Source organism: Fringilla coelebs (assembly GCF_963513975.1).
Source record: "Fringilla coelebs genome assembly, chromosome: Z".
NCBI lineage: Eukaryota > Metazoa > Chordata > Aves > Passeriformes > Fringillidae > Fringilla > Fringilla coelebs.
Genome location: NC_140031.1, coordinates 8,135,019 through 8,162,789, shown reverse-complemented (window position 1 = coordinate 8,162,789; position 27,771 = coordinate 8,135,019). Strand labels below are relative to the sequence as shown.

Here is a 27,771-nt window from a genome sequence, read left to right as displayed (position 1 = left end):
TGGTTTTAATCTCCTCCGAGCAATCACTCTACCCTCCTTCACAAGAAAGTGCAAATACAAGATTTCACAGCACTATAATTTTTTTTTCCTCTGAAAGATTAAGTTTTTAAAGGATCTCAGGAAGAAAATTTAAGGTAAAAAAAAAAATAGGCCTACTTTACTGCAGGTCAACTGTAAGCACTTTTTTTCTTCCCTGAATGATGCAGCACATCTGGTGTTTTAATCTATTACTACTTCTATTCCTTGAGAAGCCTGCATTTACCATTATTTCCAGCAAATAAACAAGCAAACCAAGGAAGAAAACCCAGAAGAGATGTGATTCAAAGCCTAACAGCACTTCAGAATCTGATATATCTCATCTGGATAGGATAGAATGCAGGACTGTACAGAGAAGATGCCTTACATGCTTAGCCCAAAGGCGTGCAATTCTCAAAAACAAATGAGAGCTGAATAGCTGAAAAAACAATCACTGGATCTGGTCTAAAAATGTCAAATTTGGGGGAATAATCTGAGGTTTAGAACTACCGTCACAGAGACCTGTTGGACTGATCAATTTGCCACGTATTACATTAAGAGGATCTACAATTCACTCCTAGTAAATGAAATTATAACCAACACAACAGGGCAATTTAGAGGCAAGAGATGCTTTTGCACCTCCACCTCTCACCAGCAACCCCCAGTTCCACTCCCCTCCATTTTTACCGTAGTCGATGCACTTTGAGATGATTCTTCTTCTGTACAAACAGTCGAAACAGCCAGGGAAGACAGCCTGGATGAAGAGGATAACGTCTCCCTGCCACTGTCCTCATTTAGGGCGGAAAGACCAAGCATATGGTGTCCATTCAGTTCACTGGCTTTGCTCTGAGCACAGGTCTGCAAAGAGCTAAGCAAAGTGCCGTTGCGGAGACAGGTAGTGCTGTGGAAAGTGCTCGTGAGCTTTGATGATTTCTGATCACCCTCATCGGAGTCAAGCTTAGGGAATGACAGGGATTTGATATTGCTCACTGAAGTGATGGGGGAAAGGGACACTTTGGAAGACAAGGACATCTTTTCACAGTTTCCCAACTGTGGTAAAGTGATAAAGCCATTGGGTTTGTGAAGGGGTTTGAAGTCCAACGTGGCCTTTTCTATGGATGCCAGAACTTCCTCATCTTGCAACACAGACTCAGACCCTCCTTTAGGCAAAGTATTATCTAACAGCTGGGCAACAATTGGCCCAGTAGTACCAACATGAATTTCAAGGATATTTTTTAATTCCTCCTTATCATCAATAGTTTTTAATTCCAGTTTGTCAAATGGGTCTTCTTCACATTCAAAATCAGCTGGGTTGAAATCTGCCTTTGGACGAGGTGGACTAAGGACCTTTTGTTTCACAGAACTGGTGTTGGCTGGGGTAGGAGTCAGAATATTATTGTGCTGCAGGCTAGCAAGGATGGGGTTAATAGGAGGAGGCATGGCTTCAGGGCAAGGTCCCTCTGAGAACCCCATCTTGGTGCTGTCCTCTGGAGCTGCTTTTGAGTTTGCTAGAGCTTCTTCTGCCTTGCGTTCAGCTTCTCTCTGGGCAGCCTGAATTTTTTTGATGTCTTCAGCCCACTCAATTGTTTTCTTTTCCAGTGAGAAGTCATACTGAATGAATGTGGAGGGGAAAGGAGAGAAGGAGATGTAAAAAAAAAAACCAAAAAAAATCTGTAAGTTATAAGGATCATAGCTTCTACTTCTAACAGCAATATAAATTAATGCAAAGAGAATAAGAGCTACATGAATTACAAGGAACAGCAACATTTCTTCACAACCTGCAGATTGACAAAGCCGGCAGACACTGTAGTACTTAATTTTGCCACTATCAGTAAAATCTGGCTGCAACCTGGATTAGAGAACTGTATTTTGCCTCCTTCCTACATTTAGCTTTGCTTTAGAACTACTCATCATCCCAAGATCAGTTTCACAGCCCTCCCACCTTCTTCCCCCAGGACAAGGGAGGTAGCAAGGGGAAGTCTAATGAGTTATTAGATGAACAATCACACTCTCATCTGGCACCACTGAACTATCCCCGGTCCACAAGTTCGACAAGTCATTCAGCAGAGTATTTTTGCATCCAAAGGCCAGTATTACTCAGTTTCCCCTAAAAAATTCCTAAGGGACTTGATATTAGAGTGTTACACCCATTGGTTTAAGGCAGTATTTTCATTCCCACTCCAATGCAGTGCCTCACCTGCCAAAGGGGATACAGTGGCTACACCAATGATGACACATTTAGGCAGCAGCAGATTTTCCTGTAGTTACTGATGTGACAGGATCTCAAAAGCTTTTCCCATTTAATATCAGGTCCTTTTAGGCCAGATCAGCACAGGGAGACATCTACTCACTACCAGTGTACTGACCACAGAGTGGCTTAGTGTAAAGGGCATAATTTTGAGGAGCTTAACTCCATCTTACATTATCCACATATTTTTTAATACTAAAAATATGGGCGGGAAGCTAAGTTTCCTGCACTTTTTATTTTAACAGTGCTCATTACAGCTACAACAAGAGTCAAATTCCACTGCGAATGCACAGTCCACACAGTGCAGGGTGAACAGGCACACTGTGCTGGATGAGCCCCAGGTTGACAGAAAAAATGGAGACAAAGCACAATCAAGCCAGCAATAGGACATCAGCATCTCCTTTGGCTCCCCCACACCAGCTTAACTGAGTGGAAATAGTGGTACTAGGAAAATCAGGTAATTGTTTAATGGTTATGAGGAAAAAGCCATGAAGTAGGATAACAAGGTAATGTGTAGGTCAGGGAGAGAACAGAAACAGCAAGAAAAAAGCAGAACCACCTACAGCAATATGTCACAGGCAAAGTAAAAACAATCATTAATTGTGACTGGTCAAGGAAAATCATGGATCCAAATGAGAAAACATAATTCAATTATACCTCCTGTATCACAACCTGCATTTGGAGATTAGATTTTCTACAGTTGCACTAAACAAATTGATTTTATGCTACTAGCAATTTATTTTAGCTGAATACTAGCAGAAACATCCTCCTCAAGACAGGGAAGCCATCCATGTACCAAGCTGTAACCTGTCTGCCCCACAGCTTGGAAAGAATTCTCCCTCAGAGCTACCCAGAAAATAAGAATGGAAAATTATGTCATTGCCTGGGTGTATCAGTTCTTAGGGTTGTTAAATGTTAAAAACTATATTCAAATTTTGTCAAGGTAACATTCAGAACTAACTACAAGCACACAAAAGCACTGTGCTTCTTTGAAACAGATAGACTAAAACAAATGCTTAAAAACAAAAGATTAATGTTATTTTAAGGCAATAAAAATTAGAAGCTTTCTGCATGACCCATCATATTTTACTTTTCTGTATAGTCCAACAGATCTTCTAGAAACACAAGACTGTCTGTGTGCAAACTGTGACAACTTGGAATGTACAGCACCACAGGTTGTGGCCAGGGGTGAGGGGAGACAGAGCAGGAAGGCAAAATATCACTTACCTGGGCTTCTCTGACAAGCTGAGAAGAATCAGACAGACAGAAACCAATGGGTAATCCAACCTTTGCTGGGGTTTTGAACTTGTCTCCTATCTTAAATGGGACATCATCAAGGTAACTGAAAGGCCCTGAAATCAGAAGCAGGAATTGTATTAAGAAAAAAACCCTACAACTTATGAATTTCATGCTTTCAATTCAGGCTCACATTGCTGTATTCGGGAGCTATTTTATCCCCACTGTAGCATCTACACCAGATATATATAGATATATGTAGATATGATATACAACACAAATGGAGTTTGAAGCTGTTTGGACCTCAGAGTCTCCTGGTTTAGGGAGTTTGGTCAGAGTTTGTTTAATTCCAAAATTCTAGCCCATAACTGTTGAGAAATAAAAAAGAAAAAAAAATAAAGGCAAACCCCTTCACAACCACAACCCACCAGATTTCGATATCAATGCAACCAGTATCTTAGTTTCCTTTGCGACAACGCTATTCCTACACAACTGGATGCTGAGGCTCTCCTGAACACTGTATTCTATCTCCATAAAAAGATCTATCATTTTTTGTCATGTTCAAAGCAGATTTTGAAATTACTCAGCTTTAGAACAACTAAGACAAACTACAATCCAGGTTTTGACATAAAAGTAGTAAGTAGCATTTGGACAGAAAGTGGTCACAAATGCAAAGCAATGAAGCAAAGCCATTCCACTTTAAACAAAACACAGTGAAATAGTAAGGCTATTAACACAGCAACTCTAATTTCTGAAACAAAGCAATCTAACTTTATCAGGACCTACATCTGTTGTTTTTTTCTAGGATGACACTTCTCTGGGAAGTACAATTCACAAGGAAAAAGCACTTAGAGCTCAACCACCTCCAAACAGCCAGAGTATTAGTGTGCTTTCCTTGAGCAACTGTGAAGAAGTATGAGAAAACCCAAAATATAAACAAAACAGCTTTTCCATTAACTAGAAATGGTCTCTTGGATCACTTATCTAAGATTTTGGAATCACTGGAAAGGTTTTTGGCATGTGTAACAATCTGAGGAGTGACTCTTGGCCTCACTTGTAGCTTCTCCCTGAGTGATACAATAGGGAAAGACATTAGTGGCAACATCTAAGATGGTGTTCAGTGACCAAGCCCTCCTCGCTCAGTGAACTGTGACTTGCTGTTTTTATCTGACCCATTTTCATACTCAGATGGCAGTATAAGTACTGTTTGTGTTCCCTCACTGTTGATTCATCTACAAGGCAGCCACAGACTCCCAGAGGCTGAGCAGCTTTCATAAACAAGAACATCCTGTCAATTTGCAGTTAAAGACTTATATGCTGTCATTACTTGAGCTCTCATACTATGCACACACTGGGTGGTCACAGAGTCCTGGTAGGACACTTTGAAACAATCAGGATGAACAACCTACATCCCACCTGCACCTCCAGGATGCAAAAATTGCTCCAGGTAGAACACGACAGTATTTTCAGTGATCCTTACTGGGAATCACATATCCAAGCATTGCACAGCATGGCATCCAGACAGCACCTCGCTTGGCCAACACTACCACTCTTTGCAACACAGCATCCAAGATGTGCTTGAGCTGACAACTTGAGAGCCTGATACGCCAAAGCATTTGCTTATTCAGAAATAACAACTGTGGACAGTCTCTGCAGCCTGAGTGGTAAATCATGGCCAGGTCAGAGACAATCAGATCTGCCAACTGCTGCTACCACAGCCTGTTAGTCCCACTGGCAGAAGTCCTGCTCTATGCCAGATGATCAAAGTGCAGTTAAGATTACCCCTCCACATGGATCTCCCAGCCCAAATTGCTCAGTGTGCAAAGTGATCTCCCAGCCCAAATTGCTCAGCATACTTGTCTTATTAGACCTACTGACAATATATAGTGGGCACTTCCCCTTGCACAACTACACCTGAAGCAGATACCAGCCACAGAGGGAATAAGCACAAACTTTGCTGTTTATATACCAGCAATCCTGTTTTGCACAGCAAATTAAAAATACTAAGCATACCTAGACTAGCTATATTAAGCTGCCAGCTTAACCCCAGAAGCCTGACTAAGGAATAAAAACTTCCTACTTTCTTCCCCATTATACTGATTTTTTTAAAAAAAACCCTTGCTATAATCTCATCTCTCTAATATTGCTATATAATCTGAATATAACTATGAGAAAAAGCCCATAAGTGCGTATTAAAAACCCCTCAAATGGTTTAGGACATTTGATGGCAAAAAGTCTGAGGCAAAACACCTACGGATATAGAATTTAGCCAATCATTACAGTAATAGCTTGGTGGAGCTAAATTCTTATCTAGAGAGCTAAGAATCCTTTTCTTTGTGTAAGCAGATCAAGTGCACACACTGAGGAGTAAAGGGTGCAAATTGTTCTAAATGCCACATTCTACAGCAGTAAGAAAAACCTACATAGAAAAGGTATTATGAAGGACATTGTTACAACAGCCACATGTTCAAGTGAAACAAGTTTTTACCAAACTGTTATTTAGTAAGTCTGTTAGCCATTTCATCCTTGCATCAGTTAAAGGCATACTGAGTAATTCCTGAGAACAGGCCTGGCAAAAGTGTACTTGTCAGCCCGGTCTCTGTACTACATTCCTGGCACAACAAACTACTGTGAGAGTAGATTTCTCTCCACTTCAGCATAACTCATAGAAGCGTCCAGTTTGACACCAAAATGGAAACATCTCAGAAAAAACCCAAAACCAACTAAAAACAACAAAACAACCAAAACAGGCATGAATGGGGAACAATTTTGAAACCATGTGGAACTTAGTTGCTGTGGTCACATGAACCACTTACGTAATTGTTGGAAATCACAGTTAAAAAGCTTTGAAATTGTCTAGTGACAGCAAAAATACATGAAGCATCACACTTGGCATAATCCACAGAGGAAAAGGGATTCCTTTCCCTCCATACATACCTTGTGTTCCCATCTTCATCTCCATCTGACCATGGTCTTGAACAACCTGCTTTAGGTGACCCTGCCAGGGGTTTGGACAGGACAATCTGCAGATGTTCCCTGCCAGCCTTGAGCATTCTGTGATTCAGTGACAGCCCTCTGACGTCTAATAATCAGTTCAACGATAATCATAAGATATACAACAACTATATTGACTGATTTGATCAGCCTACCAGAGACACCAAGCTGAAGGCAGCCATGGGGATAGATGCTCTACAGTAAATCAAAACTAACTCAGTGAGATAACAACCCTGGAGTAGACTGAAACAACTGCCCTGCTGCTCTCTTAAGACATAATAAAGACAAGGAAGTTGGTCCATTGCTCCTCAGAAACAGTACTGCGACAGTGTGATTAGGAACAGAGGATACACAAAGGACCACACAAGTGAAGCAGGCAGCTCATAGCACCATTTGTTTGGACCTTGTTATTTTGAAGCCAGCAGCATTTTCCGCCACACTGTACTTTTCTGGGAAATATTTAAGACATGTTGAATTCGGCCCTGAGTAGCCTTTATTAATCTGGTTAGGTGAAGAGAAAAATAACAACAGACATAAAAGACAAGCAGATCAGAGTGTTCATAGAGACTGTTTTCAGACACAGGAGCCACTGCTGAATAGCTGGCAAGTACCAAATGAAAAAAAGCTCTGTCTTGCAGCAGAGTCACTGGACCACAGCAAAGAAGGAGACCATCTAAAAATGAAGCTTTGATAAGCTATTTCTATTTATCCTTAACCCAGTATTTAAGTGAGATATTTCTGATTTTCTACTTCAGCTTTACACTTGCGAGACTGAATAAAAAGCTCCAGGAAAAACTGAATTCCCCAGGATCCCTTTATTACAAAAATTATCCAGAAAGATCAAGGCTGAATTTCTAAAAGCATTCATTTTGATAGCCTGAAAAGTCATGATTACTGATTTGAGGAAGCCACATTACATACAACAAACTGAACTTTAATGTTTCACAGCAACATTAATTACACTCAAATTACACCCCGTTTACTAAAAAATAAGGACATTACAGGCAAATAACTTTTATGACACCAATAACCTGCATGACTTTATGCATCTCATATGCAGAAGACAGAAAAATAGAGTATTTTCTTCATCTGCCTTCTGAACCCAGTTTGTCCAATTTAGGGGAGAAATTCATGGCTGAGCAAAAATGAAGCACAATTCAATGTTGTATTAAAAGCTTCACTTTCAATTCAACTTCTCATGTGACTTCCATAGGAAGATGCTACAGATCTAGTGCCCACTTCAGCAAACACCAGAGCAGTTCAGCTTTGATTTTGAAGGGGAATTTGTTGGGGAAGGAATGTGTTATTCTGCCATGAAGGAACAGGGAACAGCCAGAGACTGATTTCAGTTTAATCAGAGAACAGGCAAACACAGCATCAGCAAGCAACTATGCATGAAGGAAGCCAAGGCACTTCATTCCTAACAAAAAACTACTCAGAGGCTGAACAGATTAGTCTCTATGGACTGTCTAGGCTAGGATATTAGTCAGCAGCAACAGCAGGATTCATCCTATTGAAAAGACAAGGATGCTAAATCTTACTTACCATGAGAGTCGGATCCCAACTTCTTAGAAGCCATCTAGAACCTGAAAAACATTTTAAAACAGCTTGAACAACTTTGTAAATGTAGCACAGAGTGAGTCTATGCAGTTCCAGAGTCTTATGTCTAGGTTATGGAACATATTGCAGATACCTGATGTGCCTGTTCCCAAGACAGATAAGCAAACATATTTTTTAGCCTTGAAACTAATTGAGGAGAGAAATAACTTAGACCAGGGTCTGCCAATTGAAAGAGCAAAATAAAGGAAAAAAAAAAAAGCCCCAGCCAAAAAACCAAAACAGCCAACAGCCAAGACACAACCAGGGTGAACAGGAAGACAAAGTTACAGATCACAGCACACAGAGGCCACTCTGTCCCAGCCTCATGAAGTACACCCTGCCTCCCTTGGCATTAAGAATAGTTCTTCCTACTGGAAATACCACACTGATCCTCTTCAGTTTAATCTCTGCTGCTCTAAAAAAGGGATACTACTGTATTGGGTATGCAGCCAGTTAGCCAGCACGGCACTCATCTAGACACACTGGGCAATGCATAAAACAGGTATAAAATACATGGTACCATGAGAAAGATATCTTGGATACACACAAGAAACCATTGAAAACAGGCCCCATCCACTGCCCACAACATTTAGCAACAACTTTTAAAATGTGGATGCAAATCATTCATGACCAAGATGTTAAACACAGAAGTGGATAGCCAGCTTTTAACAGAGAGTAGGCCTGGCTCACCAAAAGAGTTGACCAAGACAGAATTAGCTGTCAGCTAAAACTCTGCTCCAGGATGCTTATGGTATACTCAACATGGGGATTTTTGCTGGATTAGAAGTACATCACAAGGTACTACAACATAATTTCTATAGTAACTCAATTTATTTTTAAGTGCTTTTTGTAACATTATGCATGACAAAGACTCAGAGTTGCCCTTTGTCTCTGACGTTCTCCATCTCAGACTGAAATGCCCAACAGCTGTTCTTCAAAACCATGGAGACCTCTGGTACATCCCCACAAGCAGCGGAGCACAACAACATGGGACAGATCTAACATTCATGCCCATCATTCTTCTTATCAAGGACTCTTGTAAGCACTTTTCCCACTGCAGATTCAACTGCCAACATACGTAACATTTACATTTAACATTACATATTAAAGGAAGGCGAGGATTACACAGCTTAGCTATTTCTACTGCTGACAGGACTGGGGACAAAAAGAGACAGTGTCAAGTACTCTAGGAAAATCCCTTTTGCAGTGCAAAGATGCCTTCAACATTATATTGAAATCAACAATTGAACCAGCCCTGGCTAATGGGAAACCTACACAAACTAAAGCCAAAGCTGTATGAAGATCACCCACATGCAACCAGACTTTGTGAAATACAGTGGGCAGATACTGGGCCATGGGGAAGTGAGTCATGCTGGGCAAGTCCAGGTGCATGCTGCACATAAAAACTGTGTGTCATCCTGCTTAATGTTTGTCAGGTTCTTTTGGGAACTCATCAACCTCTCAGCAGCGCTACTACATCTGAAACTATTCCACTAAGCCAGAAACTGGTTCTGGCACCTTGTTCTCAGAAACAAACAAAACATTAAGGCTTCAAAGAACGAAAAGAAGGTGAAACAGTGCCAAGCCTGTCATCCAAGGAAGGATGTCAAGGGCAAAGGCACCAGACTACCCAGAAAAGCTGCATGTCAACCACTGGAGCTGAACAAGCCTTTACCGGTCCACGCACCCAGACTGCAGACAACAGCACATGAAATAGCTGCACTTTCAGACCCAGGTTTCAGTACCAGACAAGCTGTTGTGTTGGTAGTTCCTCTGTGTGAGAGTAGCAATTAGGAATTGTTTTGAGTGAAAAAGCCAGGTGACATGTAGAATCATACAGCCTTCACATCCTCACCAGTCCCCTGTTTGTCACTGGACACTTTGTGCAAGCACTGCCCACTCTCCACTTAACTTGGGACAAAACCTCCACATACTTTTTTTGATTTCTCAAAGTTCTTTCTTCTAGTTACTACCTCAGACTAAAAAGGAACTCCTTTTTTAGAGGATTCCAAAAACTTCCAATTAGAGAAAGTAACTTTCTCACTTTGCCAACTTCAGTTAATAAAGGTGTTTGCTCAAGGCAGCACCAGTTACTACAGGTTACTGCTCCAAAGACACAAGTGTCAAGGCATATGAATCCCACCACGCCAAAACTGCCATCCAGCTTCCTAGGAGTTTTGCAGTTACCCTATCACTCTGGAGCTGCATAAAGTCTCAGTGTCACCACACATAAGATACATGTATCTTGCTTTTGCTGATCCTGTAGTAAAATCCTAATGTTGACCTAGTGTCTGCATTACCTTCAAGATGCAGTGGAAAAATAATTCCTCTGCCATATGCAACACCCTAATTAACCACAGAACTAAGCTAAGGCACATTGGCAGCAAGCTAGTCATGAAATGGATCATTTCAAGAGCCAGTCACTTTAGATTCACATAGCATTTGAGTTTATATCACACAGGTCTTGCTGATGCACTGTGAGTATGCACTTATTAAGACAACATTACTTCAGAAGGCATTTGTCAGCAAACAAAACTGTTAAGCACGACACACAGTAACACAAGAACAGGCTGCCAGCCACATTTCATCACCCCCTTCCCAAAGGTTTAATTAAAATAGTGTCTTATGACTACTAAGATTTGATAGGCTAGTCAGGAACCACTGTTACAAGCATATTGCTGTTGCTCTGTTGTCCAAGCTGGGAAAACCATATCTGCATCCAGTTAGGCAGTTACTCATTTGTTAAGATAATGCCCAGAATCATAGTAACATTAATTACACTGTGCAGTAAAGGTTTCCTTGTTTTTGTTACCACTCATTTTGAAATTTAATTTGAAATCTGGACTGCTTCCGAAGCTTTATTCCAAATCAGATGACAGACAAGTGCAGCTCTACCACTGTTTCCTTTGGTCTCCAGACTCCAGAACAAGATGCTGAAGGGCACTGCCGCAACTGCACATGGTGGCACAGATTTGGCCTGATACCTTACTGCACACTATAAACTAACAGAGGAAAAAAAAAACTTTTTCACCACCTTTCCTGCTCTAGAGGAACCATTTAGCTGCACACTACTACAGGGTGCTCTTACAGCCACATACAAGCTCTCTTTTATAAATGCAGACCTCCCCAGCTTCACTCCCTCATTCTTGGTTCTGGACAACTCTCCATGCAGAAGATCAGGGATGCAAGTACCTAAAAGTTATAGGGAGCTGAAGCAACCTGATGTGAACTCATCCCTACCCACTGGTATCATTTTTTACTCAGTAACACTGAGGCAGCAGGTCAGATTCAAAAACCAGCCAGCCAGAGTAACACAGCATAGCAGGAGCCAAGGATGAGGGCAGAGGACCTCAGACTGCTCATGACAGAAGGGGAGGGGGGACAGGGAAACAACCACAACAACAAACAACAACACAAAGATGCAGAAACAGAAGTGGCAAGGCAAAAGCGATGACAGCAACAACTGGCACAGAGAGGTGATGAGCTGGAATGGCTTGAAGAGACAGAGGTGACCAAGGCAATTCACTGGGCATGTCATCACTTAAACCTGAATGGCATTTAGATGTGCTGCCAGACAAGGAGAACACAGAAAAGCATGACTTGGTGCAAGAACACAATGCCAAAGGGAGAGTCTCATCAACAGAAGAGAAAAAAAAAAATTACAAAGAGCAACTCATGAAGAGCTTCTGGGAAGTAGGGGTGGTTTTTTGCTATCATTTCCATGTTTATTCATTCCTTTTCTTCTGAAGGAGTTCTGACTAGACAAGTTGGAAGAAACCTACCACTAATAATACCTGCAATTGCTTTATTCACAATAAACCAATTTAACTATTTGGCAATAAGAACTGGACTCTTGCTGCTGTATTCCTGAGTATAGGGTGCAGACATGTCTCCATTCTAGATCATGTGTATTCTCTGAAGTAACTTCCACCTAAAATTCAATAAATGAAAAATTAATAACTTATGGGTGATAGAAAACTTGAAACTGCTTCAAGTTATCAACCATAATCAAATCAGTACATCTATGATTTTCAGAGAAAGAGACCTGATCTTGCAATTTCCATTTCACCTGCTAGTAGACATTGGGTAGTCTCCACACTACTAAGGATGCACCATTCAGTCTGAAAACTACAAACATAAAAGGCTGAAAAAGTAAAAAAAATTTTCCTGCCTATGTTACTTTATGAACTACTGATTTTACAGTAAAAAAACAGCAAAAATAACTTTGTTTCAAGAGATTGATTTCTAATGATCATAAGTGTTCAAAATTTAGACATTGTTTTCAGTTTTCACTGTACCTACTTGTTTCCGTGCAAGTGAAGGGCTATAATCGACATCAGACTTCTATATACATAGCTTCAAACAGCAAAAACAGAAGTCAACAGTGCGTGTTGCTAAGACAAAACAAAAGTTCTCATCAAAGCTTCCTGTCTATGTAAGTGTTCAACCACTGCTACACAGCTCAGATCTCCTACAACCTCTCAGCAAAAAGCTGGTAAGTTCAATTCAGTACAAAACAGATTCCATACTTTTACTGCAGTATCCCAAGAGATGGCATTCCCCCCAAAACCTGCACAATCGCTTCTGCTTTGTACCTCTAAGAGTTCTGCAAACAAGAGCACATGGAGGTATTCCCCTTGCAATAAAGGACAATGATGTTGAGCCACTGCTAAGAGCTCTCTGGATAAAGCTGTAAAACAACCTGTGACGTACTGCAACTACATGCCCACAACACCTCCTCTCTGGCTCCCACATCAAAAGAATAACCCAAATCAAGCAAAACAACAATAAAAAAACAAACCAAAAACTAAAGCCAAAAAAATCCCAAGACCCCCAAACCAAAAACACACAAAAAGAAAGAAGAAAAACTACCTCTTTTCACCAGTCTTAACAGAAAACTAACTTCTAACTTGATCTATGGCAATTCCTCTTAAGTGCTACCACAACCCAAGAGATAAATTAAATTTCTTGGTCAATTTTAAGATGGACAAAAACAAACCAAACCCTCCTTGAGGACAACACTCTTACAAAGTTGCTAACCAACTTTCAAGGGACACCAGTTAAAACAAATATAATAATTTCTTCACCTTATAGGATACAAATGTAAGTGATCATTATCATACATTTAACTATCCAGAGTAGGGCTTACACAGACAAAAGGGGGCTTGAGGAAGGAAAGTTTGAGGTGTCCCTGCTGCATACAAATCCTATGGATCAACAGTCCAAGCAGCTGTGATGAGAGACCTAAATCTAAAGAGCAACCTACATCGAACTAATGCAGTTTTTTCTTACTCAAACTAATGCAGTTTGTTATTACTTGTACAATGACTGAGGGGCAGAGGGAGAGGAACAAATAAAATGGCACTTTCTAAAGCATTTTCAAATATGTGAGTAGGAAGGAAAGGGAGAAAAGACCCTGAGGAATATGACTGTGTGCAGATCACAGTACTGGATTACAAGACAACACTAGTGATGGTCACAACATCCATTATGGAGTTTTTCATGGGGATGTTCAACTGCATCTTCCTAGCAGTGATAAACATCAGGAGACATTGATTCTTCAAATTCTGCCACTGCTTAGTGCAACATAGTGGGTAATCAGCCTTTTGCTCCAGGACCTTTCTGCTGGGAGCTTCCAGACATTCTCAGAGAGGCATGGCATCTGTCTGTCATTCCGTATGGATTCATGGCACTGACATCAGACACCTGCAGTTCCAGTTACTTCATGTCATGTCCCACTTGGTTCATTAAAGACACTGGACTTGTTAGAAGCATGTACTGGTTAGCTGGTTAAGGATTTAAAGTTCATAACTGGTAACAGACAGCTCCATTCCTCTAAGATCCTGACTCTGTTTGAAACATAAGGCAATTGGCCATACACTTCACCCAGAAATCAGGGACAACCCTACAATGGCTGTGCAAATGAAGCACACTAATAGAGCAATTTGTTAATCACTTTGTGATTTATCATCCATACAGGTTCCCAACACAGTTGAAGTTCATACACCACAAACCTCTAGAAATACAAGTTTCACAGGCAACAGCACAAGGAAACAGAACAGCAATTACAAGCAGCCCCACAGTGAAAGCAAATCAGGGCAAGCTTTTCCTTTCGCCAGACACTGACATGCCAAACAACAGCACGGAAAATGCACCTATTATAAATGCACCTATCACATTTAACTGTGGTAGCAAATAGGTAACCTTTTTAAAAAGGACTCTTTCCAGATAACTCAATCCTGTCACAAGAGAAAACCATCTGTAACAAACACTAAGGGTGGACTGATTTCCAGACTCCGGAAAATTGGGCAGTAGCACAGGTTCTGTTCATCCAAGAGTAGATGTGGACTTCAGAATGCAGTTCAGTGATTTTTACCCAAATTATTTAAAGATCATGTAAACAAAACAGCTGAGAGAAAAGATATGTGTTTTCTTTTGTTTTTTTGGTTTTTTTTTACTTCAAAATCAGCTTCACTAATCTACAAACTACAATATCACCGAGAAAAAGAATGGCAAACTAGAAATAGAGGACTAATTTCCCCTCCTTGAGGCACAAAAGAAGCAAGACAGAAATTCAAGAGATAAAAATATAAATGTGCCGTGCAATTCCTGCATTCTAGAAAAAAAAGTGAAAAAGATGACCCAGGACTCATATCAGCAATGAGGGCAGCAATAATCTTAATGCAGTAATGAAATAAATCCCAAATTTGATGAGCAGAGCAACTGTTTTTAACTGCTGTTTTCCTATATCTAAAGTTTGGATAGCAAATACCTACCAGTTTTGAGAGTTTGAAACTGTCAGACGGTAAGCATCTGGTAACTATCAACAAATGTAGATACTTCAGCTTAATTACCATAAGATTTCATACTACTACAAAAGAGTCAATTTTTTCTAAGCCATCTTAGCACTAGCCAGAGTCAGGAATGTGCATTAACTTTCCTCACTGATCACAGCACTTTAGAAGAAAGCTAATATTTCAATACAACCCTTCTTGAGAGAGATTGCTGATTGCTAGTTTCAACAACAAAACAGCCCACTTAAGGTTCTTTTGGTAACGGTGCATGGAAAAGCATGGAATATCCTGTACATTTAGAATGTATGCCTGCAACCCAGAATATCACAAACTAATTAAAATGCTGCTCTATTTGTTGCAGTGGTACTTCAATATGTAACAAGCTGATTCTGAAGTACTTGAGTATTATTAATATTTCAGACTTGTCCCAGTTATGAATGAGAACTAGACAGACACTCTCAAAATGCACAACAGAGTAAAACAGCTTTTAATCCATTAATCACAACATATACTATTTTTAATTCAAAATAACAGAATCTCTGCAGTTTCAAGCTTTTTGTTCTTACACTCTTTAACCAAGGGAGGTAACAGGTAGCTGATCTGGTATTACTTAGAAATAAATTCAACTCTGTAGACCATATCAGGACCTACTCCCAATACCAACACAAAAACTCAAAACTATTTTGGTACATAAAGCAATTAATATTCATTAATTTTCAATATTTATTTATTACTGTAACTTAATTAATTTGAACAATTCATTACAACAATTAAATGGCAATGTAAAAAGTCCATTCCAAAGAAAGCTGTAAGGTTGTCATCTTCTCCCTGTTAAAACTCAGAAGAGAAATCATAACATTTGTTGATAATTATGGTTTTGGTTATAAATTTGGTGAAATATTAACACTTATGGATTTGATTTAACGAAGCAGACAAAAATTTATCAAGAAATGCTGTTGGCCAAAGTTTTGAAATGGAAAAATAAAATCTGCCAGCAGGTCAAACATGACTTGCAATTCCTTATATTGGATCTCAGCCAAAATATGTGCTTCCTGCACTGTACAAGAATAATGAGAACAGTGTTATACTACTATAAATGCATCAATTTTTCCTTTTATACTTGGGTCACATGCACTACCCACTCTTACCATGCATTTAACATTTTCCCAGCAAAATTCAGCATGGTACTGATGGAAAAAATAACCTGTTACATTAACTATTCCACCTCCAAACAATCCTGCCTGTCCTGCAGCAAGCAGGCTGAAACATTGATATTCAGCATGGGAGCCACTGTTTCAGACCCTGATTGCACACTCAGCCCAAGCAGTTTCAACACACATCAGGCCAACAACAGCCTTTTCCCGTTCCTGAAAGGATCCCTCCCATCATGTGGTTAAAACTGTTAAACTATTTCTGCCATCTGATGTCCCTGTTTCACACTGACACATTTTTCTCAACTAAATAGCCACATTCTAAGAATATAAATTATCTGCAAACTCACTTGATTCAATCATGGAACCTTTCAGATTGGAATGGACATTCAAATATCATCTAGTTCACACACCCTGTACAGGCAAGGGTATCTCTTCTTCAATCAGACTGCTCAAACCCCCATCCAACCAGTCCTGGAACAGCTCCAGGGATGAGTTATCCACAGCTTCCCAGGGCAACCTGTTAAGTTCCTCACTACCTTCATTTCTTCCTTATGTTCAAACTCAATCTTCCCTCCTCTCAGTTTCATCTTTCAGTGTTGCCATTTTGCAGGAAACATACCAATTCACCATAAATTAATCTTTCTCCAAATACACACTTTGAGACATGTGGAAGGAAAAGTCCTAAACACTTCATACTCCTGAGGCAACTAAGAGCTGGTCACAGGACACCTGGAAAAGTGTGGTCTCCAAAACATTCATTTGTGAAGTGACAATATAAGCTTACAGCATCTTAAATCTCACTGATTTTCAAAAAATACCTCATGAGACTTGGTTTGCCTTTGCCTTGACAGTGCTGTTGTGAGAAACCTGAACTGCATCCTAGCTGCCACAGATGTGACATTCTTCACAAGCTTATTTGACTTTTTCTGGGGTTTATGCATTTCTTCAACACATCATCACTAGTACTGTCTTGGATTTCAATGCCAACTCATTTTGTCCTTAATTCATGTGTCACTCCTGTTTAGCCAACAGGCATCTGTCTCCATCTAACCCATCTTATCAAGACTGAGGCAAGAAAACAAGCATAGACAGAAGCACATATCACATGCCAGGTTTTGCGGCACTGAAGGCTGAAACTTAAAGACCAGGAAGAAAACAAACCCTTATCACTGTTCATGAATACTCACTTCAGCTACTGTCATATGTTCGCTGAGCTCAGGCCTCATCAGGGACATACTCCTTACCTAACCAATTCAACAGAACTGAAGAGGGAAACTGAAATTCAAAAACTGTGAATTTTTTGTGAAAAAAAAACTCTAAAAGTTCACTTCAAGCAAGTGAAAAGATGGTTCCATTGCAGTAATGCCTAAAAACCAATCTTGTTTCATCTCCAGGTATAGAGTCAGTCAATCCTGCTTTCAAGTCTTCCCGCTCAGTCCAAACAGGACTGAATGATTGCATTAAAAAGATGAGCTAAATGGGAAATACTATGGACAGACTGCACCAAATTAAATTTCACTACCAGAAGTCATGTTTTCAAATGAAAAAAAATCACTTGTTTTAATTAACAAGGAACTGATGCATAACAGAATTAAGAGCAGGAACCGATTTAAAATTAAGAGTAATTTCTTAATTATTTCTTGCAATGGCTTGTAAACTTTGGAGCGGCTGGAACTGGCATAAAGATGTTCTGCCCTTTTAAAACACATAGTAATAGAAGCATCATTACCAGCTATCAAAAAAATAAATGCTCTGTATAGGAAAACAGCAGCAGATACTTGAACAGCTCAGCAAACTGGCAGTACCCACACTGAGTATACTTCTGAAACAATTAATTTGGAACACAGAAAGGTAAGTTGCCTCGAGCAAGCTTGTCTAGTGTAGAAAAATAAAAATTTGTCTGCAAACAGTGAAGTGAAACTGAGATCGCCCTCAGCTATAGTGGAGCTATTACAAAACAAGAGCATGATAAGTAAAGGAACTGCTTGTTGTGTTTTATATAAGAAAACTTAATGGGCCCACACTACCTGAGAGCAGCACACTCAGTCCTGAGCACAAACATCTTCCTTGCAATCTCTTCATTTTGTACTCCTCAAATAGCAAATGCCCCTTTATTAGGGGCTGCTTAAATTGAAATATGGTTCAGCCTGTAATCCAACTACAGATTGAAAAATTCAGAAATGGAAGCCAGAAGCAAGAAGGAAAAACCAAAGAGACTGCACATCTGTTAAACATGGTTAATTCTGTGTGTGCAACTGCTACAGCTGAGGTTACTAGCAGTGAAGATACAAGAACAGGCAGAGAACCCCCACCCTCCAAGAGGGAAAGCAGAGCAACTACTCAATCTTTGAGATGTACTTTTCAAAGATGCTCCAGCTGCTACACTCAACTTCAGGCTTTCTGAAGCAGTACCTTTCTCTACCACAGGTGTCATACCTCCCTCCCTGCCACATTCACACAAGGTACTTGGTAGATCCCCAAGCTTCATAAAATAAATCTCCTCACCCACCTATCTTAATTCCTACTGTTTCCATTTCAAATGAGCTTTAGGATTTAAATTTCCTCACTTAAAACAAACTGAAGGGGTGTGCTTTCCCTCTGTGTAAGACAACAAGTCTGCCCTCCCAGAACTGCAACCCTGCTTGCAAACCCTACCAATGTGTGGGCAGGTAGGTTAAAGGAGTAGCATAAAAGTCTGCACTTAGAGAGAGAACTTTCGATTTTAAGCGCACAGGGCAAAATCCACAGACTTACAAGGTAGTAGGAGAGACAGACAGACACATGCACACAATTACAAGCCTCCCAACACTAAGGGCATATGGATACTGAACTTTCAGTGCTCAAGTGGAATGGAAAATAGAAAAGTAACCAAAGACGAGGAAAGACACTGCTTTCAGATGAAATCTAGATACCTACAGGATATTTATAATGCCAGGAATTACACACTTCTCATTCATTTTCTTTCCCCTGAGGGCAAAGTAGTTTTGCTGAAGTTCCCTACTGTCAGCACCACATAGCTCTTATAGAGACTCCAGAATACCTGTCAAGGCACTTAACCAGCAGACAAACTGTCCCTGCTTGGTAGGTATGAGGAATTAGGCACAAAGCTGAAGCAGTTTGCTCACAGTCATCCAGCTCAGCCAGCAGCAAAGTCAGAACACAACCTGTGTTTCCCAAATCCCAAAGCCACAGCTACCCTAGGAATCTCACTGCAGTCTCTCAAGCTTGGAACAGTATCTATTCCCTACCAAATTACTCCTATTCAGTCTTTTTCATCTCACTACAAAAGCCCCAAGGATGCACTTTAGATTTTAATATGAAGTTTGGCGTAGTCCAAACTTTATTTTTAAGTTAGTACTTCCAATTAATTTTAGCCTGTAATTTTGTTACTTATTATATAGCCTGTCTCACTTAGTAGTACGAACTTTTCCCCTGCACGTCACAAAGTTCTTCAGCAGATACAGTAATGAATGCAAGTCCCAGAACACTGAAAGCAATGAATAACTAAACAGAAATGGCTCATTTTATGTGCAAAAAGAAACTTTCAGATATGCATTAGCTTAATTTTCTCAGGACATTTTGACAGATCTGACTCAGCTTCAGCAATCTAGCCTTACTTTATTTTATAACTAGACCAGAGTAGGTTGCTGGATGAAGCTGCCCCATGACCACGAAAGTCATCCCACAGATTCTCCTCTCCAAACATTTAAGGCTGGCAAGAACACAGGACGGCTGACAGCACAGAGATCTCTCAGTGGACTACCATAATAACCATGACATGACAGTAAGATGATTTTTTTTTTTTAAGAAGCAAAGTGGCAATACTGTGGGCTGACCATTCCTCCTCTGAGCTATCAGATTTTCTACTGTCACCTGAGAAGCAGTCCCAGCCTGTTCCTCATAACCCATATGTCAGGTTCAATCCAGCTTACTATAGGAAATTAATCCAGTGCTGCCTAACGACAGAACATGAGTATCACATTCAGATTCCTTTAAGAACATCAAATTACAGGAGAAATCTGCTTTGAATGAAGACTGGCATAAAAGGGATACACAGTTTCTCTCCCAGCATGAAGGGAAAGTGAGAAATCCTTTCCATTACTTGGTAGAACTGATTTATCCAGAGTACAGCCAGATCCCCTGCACTAAACATGATTACATATCAAGTGTTCATTTCCAATATTGTAACACATACAGAACATCCCCAGAGACAGGCAGGCTTTCAGAACTGCACAACAACTGTGCATGCAATATGGGAGCTCAGTATGAACAGGGTGACCTTACCGTGTCACAAAAACAGCCATCACGACCATTTTGCTAACAGAGTTCCCAGAGTCCACCTCCAATTTCAAAAGCAGCTCAGACCACCTCACCATTTGCACCAAAACCAACTTCTTCACCTTTGCCTTCCTTCATTTATTTTTCATCTTATAATACAACTGTGGATTCTTTAAGGTATAGTTATTAAAGCTTTTCCAGTTGAAGACCTTCATACAGATGAGATTACAGACTATAACAGTATTACTTTTATATTCACACTTTAATTTGATAGCTCTCTCTTTGCACACAAATTCAGAAATATTCAGCAGTGTTAGTTAAAAGCAACAAGCCATCTTACTGTCTTTTCTTGGGTTTTCTTTGCAAAAGAGACATTACATTACTAAGCACTTATTTCCAGGTAAGTAAACAGAAAACATGTATTAGGCTCCCTCCCACAAGCAAGAATAAAGCCTCTAACTACAGGTACTTTTTTTCCCCCCCTTCTTCTTAATAAGAAATATAGAGGTATTTGCTGGAAACAGTTCTTTTGTATATTGTTACAAACACAGCAAGCAAAATGAAATTCAATAATCCTTCACCTGTTTTCTACCAAGAAGTCAAACAGACTGTCAACTGCTTGTGGTGACATAATACTTAATTAAAAGATTAAGAACACATTCTTTTCTTGGACGCTATGCAGCATAAAGCTTTTCCAGCCTTTTTCATCAAACACAGTTTTATTCCAGATGATTAATAGTGATTTTATTCAAGAGTCCCGCCCTTCCCTGATACATGGTCCTCCTATATTTCTACGTCAAATTATGACACAATACTATCCAAGGACACCACATGAGGGTATTAGTCATTAGGGTGGAATCCAGAGTGGCTTTGCTGTATCACAGAAGGAAACACTTAAAAGTTTAAATAAGTACTTTGGAGAGTGTTAATAAACTAGGAATCTACTTTTATTTTAACGCTCACAATTGATGAGGTGTACCAAACTGAACACACAAGCACTTCCCTGTGTCTGAATTAGGCACAGGGCTAAAACATGACACAGCACAACTGGTAACAGGGACACCTTTGAAACACACCTTCCTAAAATCAGGGAATAAATCTCATCAGTCATTTCAATCACAGCTTCCTCTGCTACTAGCCTAAAGATGACAAATGGTGCAAGCACAAACATATACATAAGGAAGGGGCTTAAAAATAAAATCTTTCCCATAATCTAATAGACAGTTACCAAAAATGCTGAGCTCCAGTAACAGAGACAAGAAAAGAGCTCACAACTCTTTACTACTACTTTCCCCTATACCAACCAGCAACAGCTAAATACATTATTTGTACTCATATGCAGATCGTCCTCCAGATGAAGAACTGACTACATCTTGGATAGAACTCCCCTTCTGATTTAAAATGTTACTCTCGTGTAAGAGTTTCTGACACAAAATGTAGCTGAGATAATACAAGCTCAGTCAGTTAGAAACTGTAATACTACTAATGCCGCATGGCATTTTGCACCAATCTGTTTTCCTTCTAGAAGGGAAGATTTAAGTCTAAATTAGAGCCATGATACTGTGTTCCCTTTCTGATATAATTCTGTATATTCTGTTTCAAGTACATTGCAAGCATAAAAGATTCTGGAAAGACCTTGTAGCTTTCGAAAATTAAAAAAACACAAATCAAACCGAGTCTGGGCATACAATCAGTCCTTTAAAAGCTCCCCATCCACAGGAAAGACAGCATTTCGTAACATTTAAGAAAAAAAGCCTTTGCACAAAGGATTTTGAATAAATCTAAGACTTACGATAGGGAAAGCCCCCAGTGCTCAGGTTCTGATGGAGATCTCAGCATAAGACTACATTGACTGCAAAAGGTCATTAGGGACACAGAACATGAGCTTATTCAAACCAAGTCAGAGGGTCAAAGCATTAAGCAACGCACTTGCATACCAGAGAGGATTACCTACCTAAGTAGTTAACACACAACAACTGTGAGCTCAGGCTTGTATCGATCAACTGCACTAATCCCAAGGGTCGATTGCAGAGTGGTGTGTGCTGCAAGATCAATAGCCTCGCCTTCCCAGTTATCAGTGTAAGCACACACAATGCAGGGATGAGAAACCAACCTTCGCATCCTAGAAGACCTACTTTTTTAAACAAGAAAACTATTTATAGATTGTAAACAACCCTTCTTTGCCTTTCCTTCAAAGAACCGTTTTCACAAACAGCTTCAGAGCTTCCCAATTATGGCTCCACCAGATCTTCCTTACGCTGACATTGATCTGAATTGCACTGATCAATTTTAAATAGAGAATCATGCCTTTAGGTAGAGATCCATGTAAAATGACAGCTGAAATCTGGAATTCATGATTGAAGAGACTGTGATTATGCTGGACAAAACAGAAAAGGTTGGAAAGAAGTTCTATGTCATAAGGAAAACTAAATTTCTCACTGATCAATTTATCAAAATATTCAATCCAGCATCAACTGTAAAACGTGGGAATGGACTGCTGTTAAAAACTCATGATGCAGAGACTGAATATAAACAGCAATTATCAATTAACTAAACTGGACAACGAAATTATCAATCCCTAGACTTTGTGAAAGCAACAAGAAACCTTACACAAGTTAAAAAGGAGGATGAGTAAGGTGACACCTTCTGTGTCAATTACAGCACTTCTGCCCCCAGCACCAGCCACAACAGCTCCAGCTGTCACAGTGTGACATATAAGGCTGGATTGGTCCAGAAACCTGACTCCATTCTGTCAGTTACAGGTTTTTGTCTCGAGGATAACAAAACATCATATGAATAATGGAGATGGAGCTCTTCCACGTGTTTTTGATGACTTTTCACCATTACAATTTTTCTATCCATCAATATAAACTATCCAGTAAATCTCCCAGCTGACCAGTATACTCATTCTTTCAATATTATGAAAATTTAAGTTCTCTTCATTAAAGAGAAACTAATACCTATTGATTCGCATATGTTAAATCTGAGAGGTTTTTTATTTTTCCTTTAAAGTTTCATGTCTGTTTCTTTCAGCTCACACTCGAATAGCACTTTAGTAGCAGCAACTTGTTCCCTGGCTCCTTTGTGCCATAGGGCATGCACACGAAAGAAAAAAACAAAACAAAGAACAAAAGGAGATATCAAATGTGCAAGCCAAGTACAGGTGGTGAGGCAAGGAAAGGACCATCACTTTCAGTTTTTTTTCTGAGACTAAACCCACAAACTTGCAAAAGCTATTTAAAAATTACACACTTTTTTGTTTCCATGCCCTTAGAACTAAGGTTTTTGCCTAAAAAGGTTTCAGCCACCCAGTGGAAACAGTAACCTTAAGAACCACGGGCACTTCTGAATTGCAGCTCTGTGTGTACAGGAAACTGAAGTCATTGAGCAGCAGTTCTGCGTGGTGCTGTAACCCAACACCACCCCGCACACGCCTCAAAAGACTCCTCGAGCTGCTGCCACAGGCAGCACCTCAGCCCACCCCACTGCCGGTGCCTGCTGCACAGCTACACTGATTTTCCCAGTGGAGAAAAGGGAAGGAGGCCAAAACAGGTTTTCCCCGCTCTTGCCTGAAAAATGCCAGGAAACCAGCCGTTGCAGGAGTGCCTGCACTGGGGCAGAAGGTCCTATGCTCCAAGGCTGATAAGGGAAGGTGATGAAGAGGTCTGGCTAACTGCAGCACTTCCTCTTTTTCTTCAACACCCTGGATCCCAGCTGGAGTAGGAATAAGATCCCCCTCACCAAGCTCCCACAACAATCTCTTAGTCCCTTAACAGGTTGTGGGATGCAGCAAGCCTTCCATCAGCAGCACAGCCACTGAAGTTACATCATCAAGCAAAACCCAGCTGCCCCTTAGTTTGGCAACACTCACTTGCCAAAGTGAGTCACGTAAGGAATACTGGCCTCAAAGTGCTTAAATCCAACACAAATTCATTTTACTGGGTCTGGGATGGCAGCTATACTAGTTCCACAGCCAAGTGCCAGAGTCCATCTGCTTATCTCCAGTCTAATGAGACAACATCAGTGTTGTAACATTTCTATATGACGAGGGTTTTTTTTCACCTCTTTGGATTTTTTAATGACACGAGGAATAAAAACAGCTAATAAGGCAGCTATTCATTTTCATCTATTGTCATTTATTTTACTAGTTAAAACAAAAACAAAACCCCCAGAACTAATTTATCCCTTTAGCAGGATAAATTTTGAGCTATCAAAACAGGAAGACAGCCCTTGAATTATACTAAACATAAATAAATACACTGAATGTCTTATTTCTAGTAAACAATGAGCTAAAGGGATCACAAAGCATTATCAGGAAGTTGAAACAACTGAAATATTCTTACACCAATGTGTACATCTATGGAATGTTTGCATCTCATACTCTGAGAAAGATGTAGTCAAAAGCAGAATAGCTAACTGGAAAAGATCCAGAAACTGGTGATCAGCATAAAAAGAGAAGTGTAGGGCTACAACCCATGAAATAAACATCTTTAGCATACAAAGAGATGCGGCCAAAGAGTGAATGCTCCGTAATTTAGCAGAACTCTTAAGTCACAAGTAGTATAGAGAAGATGAGCACCGTGATTTCCACAGCACAAGAGGTAGAAATTCACAAGTTACCTGAAGGCAGACTCGACACACACCACACCCCCAAAGAAAATCAGATGTTTGTTTTGGTTCTTCACCGATTTAGTTACTGCGAGGAAGCACTTCGGAACATCACGGACACCAGCAGCTTACTCGGATTTCAACAGCCACCGAGCAAACTCATCAAGGGCAAACTCATCAGGGGTTACTAGGCAGAAAGATATTCCCTTAACTCCGGCGGTCCCGGAAACTGCTGGAAAGCTGGAGCCTGTGGGACAGGAGCGTCACCCCGCCTTGCTCCGCGAGTCCAGCCCTGGGCCGAGTGCCGGCACCCCACAGCGGCTCTACCGAGCGGGAGCGGAGGGTCCCGGTCCCCGGAGAAGAAGCAGGGGCGCGGTCCGTCCCCAGCTGCCCCCGCCCGGTACCTGCGGCCCCCGCGGTCCCCGCCCGTACCTGCGGCGCCCCAGCCTCGCTGCCCCACCCAGTACCTGCGTGCCCCCAGTCTAGCCCGGTACCTGCGGCCCTCGGCCCCGATGTCCCGCCGTCCCGCGGTCACCACCCGCCGTCCCTACGGGCCCCGCTCGGCGCCGCCGGACCCGGGCGACGCCATCTTGTCTGGGCCCCGCCAGCGGGATGGCGTCACGCTGTGGCGTCACCTGCGCCTGCCGGGCCAATCGGAAGCGGTGGGTGGTGACGTCACCGAACAGGGAAGGGGCGGGGCGCCAGCAGAGCCACGCCTCTCGTGGGGGCGGGGCCGGGAGTGTCTGTCTTGTCGGCCGCGTCCGTGTGCGTGTCCCCGTCCCCGTCGCTTTCGGCTGCCTTCGCCAGCCGTGACCCTGTCCCTGTCCCATTCCTGCTTCTGTTCCATCCCTTTACCAGCCCCTGTCCCTGTTGCATCCCTCACTCTGCCCTGTTCCATCGCTGTTACAGCCCCTGTCCCTACCCGTGCCTGTTCCATCCCCGCCTCTATCCCGTCCCCTCCCTGCCCCTGTTGCTGCTCCTATCCCTATCTCTGTCCCTATCCCTATCTCTGTCCCTATCCCTATCCTTGTCCCTGTCCCTGTCCCTTTACTTGCCCCTGCCCCATTCCCTGTGCCATCTCTGTCCCTCCCTTGTCTCTGTCACTGTCCCTTTACCTGCTCTGGTCCCTGCCCTGCCCGGGAGCTCCTGCAGCGCCTCCTGCCCCTCTCCCAGCTGTGCATCGTCCCCAAGGGGCTGATGAAGGTGTTGAGTGGGACACGGAGAGGTCGTTTCATCCCACACCCTTCAGCCCCTTCCCTCAGCAGCCACGGCCACCTCACCCTCGCCAGGGGCTCAGGGGACATTCCCGCTGGGTTTTCGGCCTTTTGAGCGGTCCTTGTTCCGAAATGGAGGGGTTTTGTCCAAAATGGGTGTGGTAGTCGTGTATGTCAGGGTGGATACGAAGAGGGGAGCTCATCATGGTGAGTCGCGACTGAAAACAGCCAAACTGGAATTACGGCTTGTATACTCAGAGGAAGCTGGAAAGCCTGAGGGGTTCTTTTATCCCTTCTTTTTCAGTTTGGCTTCTCACAGCACCCTTGTCTTTGGGGTTAGTTGGATGAAAATACAGAATAAAGGTGATAAAACCAATGTTGTACACATCAGGAAAATGTGTACTGATTCCATGTGACTTGAGGCACCATCAGATATCAGGTGGTCAGAAGCTGGCTTTTCCTTAAAGCCAGTCTGCATATCACGTGTTTTCCTTGTTTCTCTACCCAGCAATACCACTGGCAAATAGTGATTGCTGGCTTTGGATCATATGAAGCTTTGCCTCTGAAATCACAGAAAAAGAGTGCATGAGCCATGTGGACATCAGAAAAAGCACTCATCCTTCCACATGGATCGTACAATGAAATGCAAATACGTACAAATGTTATCTCTTTAATTCCCCAGCAGTAAGTGATTTCCCAGGTGGAATGTGTGGGAAAATGCAGGAAATTCAGGACTCCTGGACAACTAACCAATATGATTAAGCAGAAGCTGTTTACTGTTTACAGTACATATTTATAGATTCTACAAACTATAAGTACACACTTCTTGATTGGTGCCTTTGTCTTGTTCACTCATTTTCTGCCTGCACTTCTCAGAGTGTGTGATTTGTTACAGTCCAGTTGTTTCACAGTCCTGTTATCTAGTCCTTGTGGTCTTGGTTTCAGTTTCTTAGCCTTTTCTTTCTTAATTTAGCACAGTTTATGTTTCAGTAGCCTTGATGAATTCCTGGGGCTTTGATAACAAACTTAGAAGCAGGCTGGCTGGCTGGTGAACACTATGGCCTAACCCTTGCAAATACATTGCAACAGGAAAATGGCTGGGGGTAAAATTAGAGAAAACTGGGGAGTTACATTCACATTCCAGCAGAAGTTACAACAGTACAGAAAACAGAGGGTGAAGCACAGTTACGACTGCCTTGGTGGGATGTGGTCAGCATGCCCAGCTTCCCACACACAATCCATGCTAAAGGGGACTGAAGGGAGGTGGAGCAGACTGGAGACACCAGGGCCAGGCTCTGTTGAAATCCTGGCAAGAGGGGGAGCTCAGTGGTGCAGATAAACTGTATGGCAGCTGAAAAACAAGGAGGAAAATGGGATACCTTGCTGCTGAAGCAGCTACTGTGGCAAGGTCACAAATGCCAACCTCCATCCCAGAGGCTCCCTCAGGTGTGACACTGACATTCCCAAGGTAGAACCACCCCACACTGGACATGACTAAATGTTACTATAGTTACTCTAGACACGACTAGAGTTACTCTATTAAAAATAGAGTAACTAGCACAAAACCAATATAAAAGTACGTTAAAAATGGGGACAAGTTAGGGAAGGCTCCACTGTAGCTTCTGGGATTG

At 41.5% G+C, this 27,771-nt stretch overlaps 1 protein-coding gene across 1 annotated transcript in view; it reads right to left on the bottom strand.

Annotated features, from left to right (window-relative positions):
* The window catches only part of UBAP1 (ubiquitin associated protein 1), a 33,852-nt gene extending 8,308 nt beyond the window's left edge, over positions 1 to 25,544 (bottom strand). Inside the window, exons 1-4 of the mRNA XM_084224773.1 lie at positions 25,421 to 25,544; positions 8,039 to 8,079; positions 3,491 to 3,615; positions 703 to 1,626 (exon numbers count right to left, since the gene is read on the bottom strand). Coding sequence (XP_084080899.1) covers positions 703 to 1,626; positions 3,491 to 3,615; positions 8,039 to 8,072 — 1,083 coding nt within the window. The 5' untranslated portion in view covers positions 8,073 to 8,079; positions 25,421 to 25,544. The remainder of the gene's footprint in view (positions 1 to 702; positions 1,627 to 3,490; positions 3,616 to 8,038; positions 8,080 to 25,420) is intronic.
* Between the last annotated feature and the right edge of the window lie 2,227 nt (positions 25,545 to 27,771).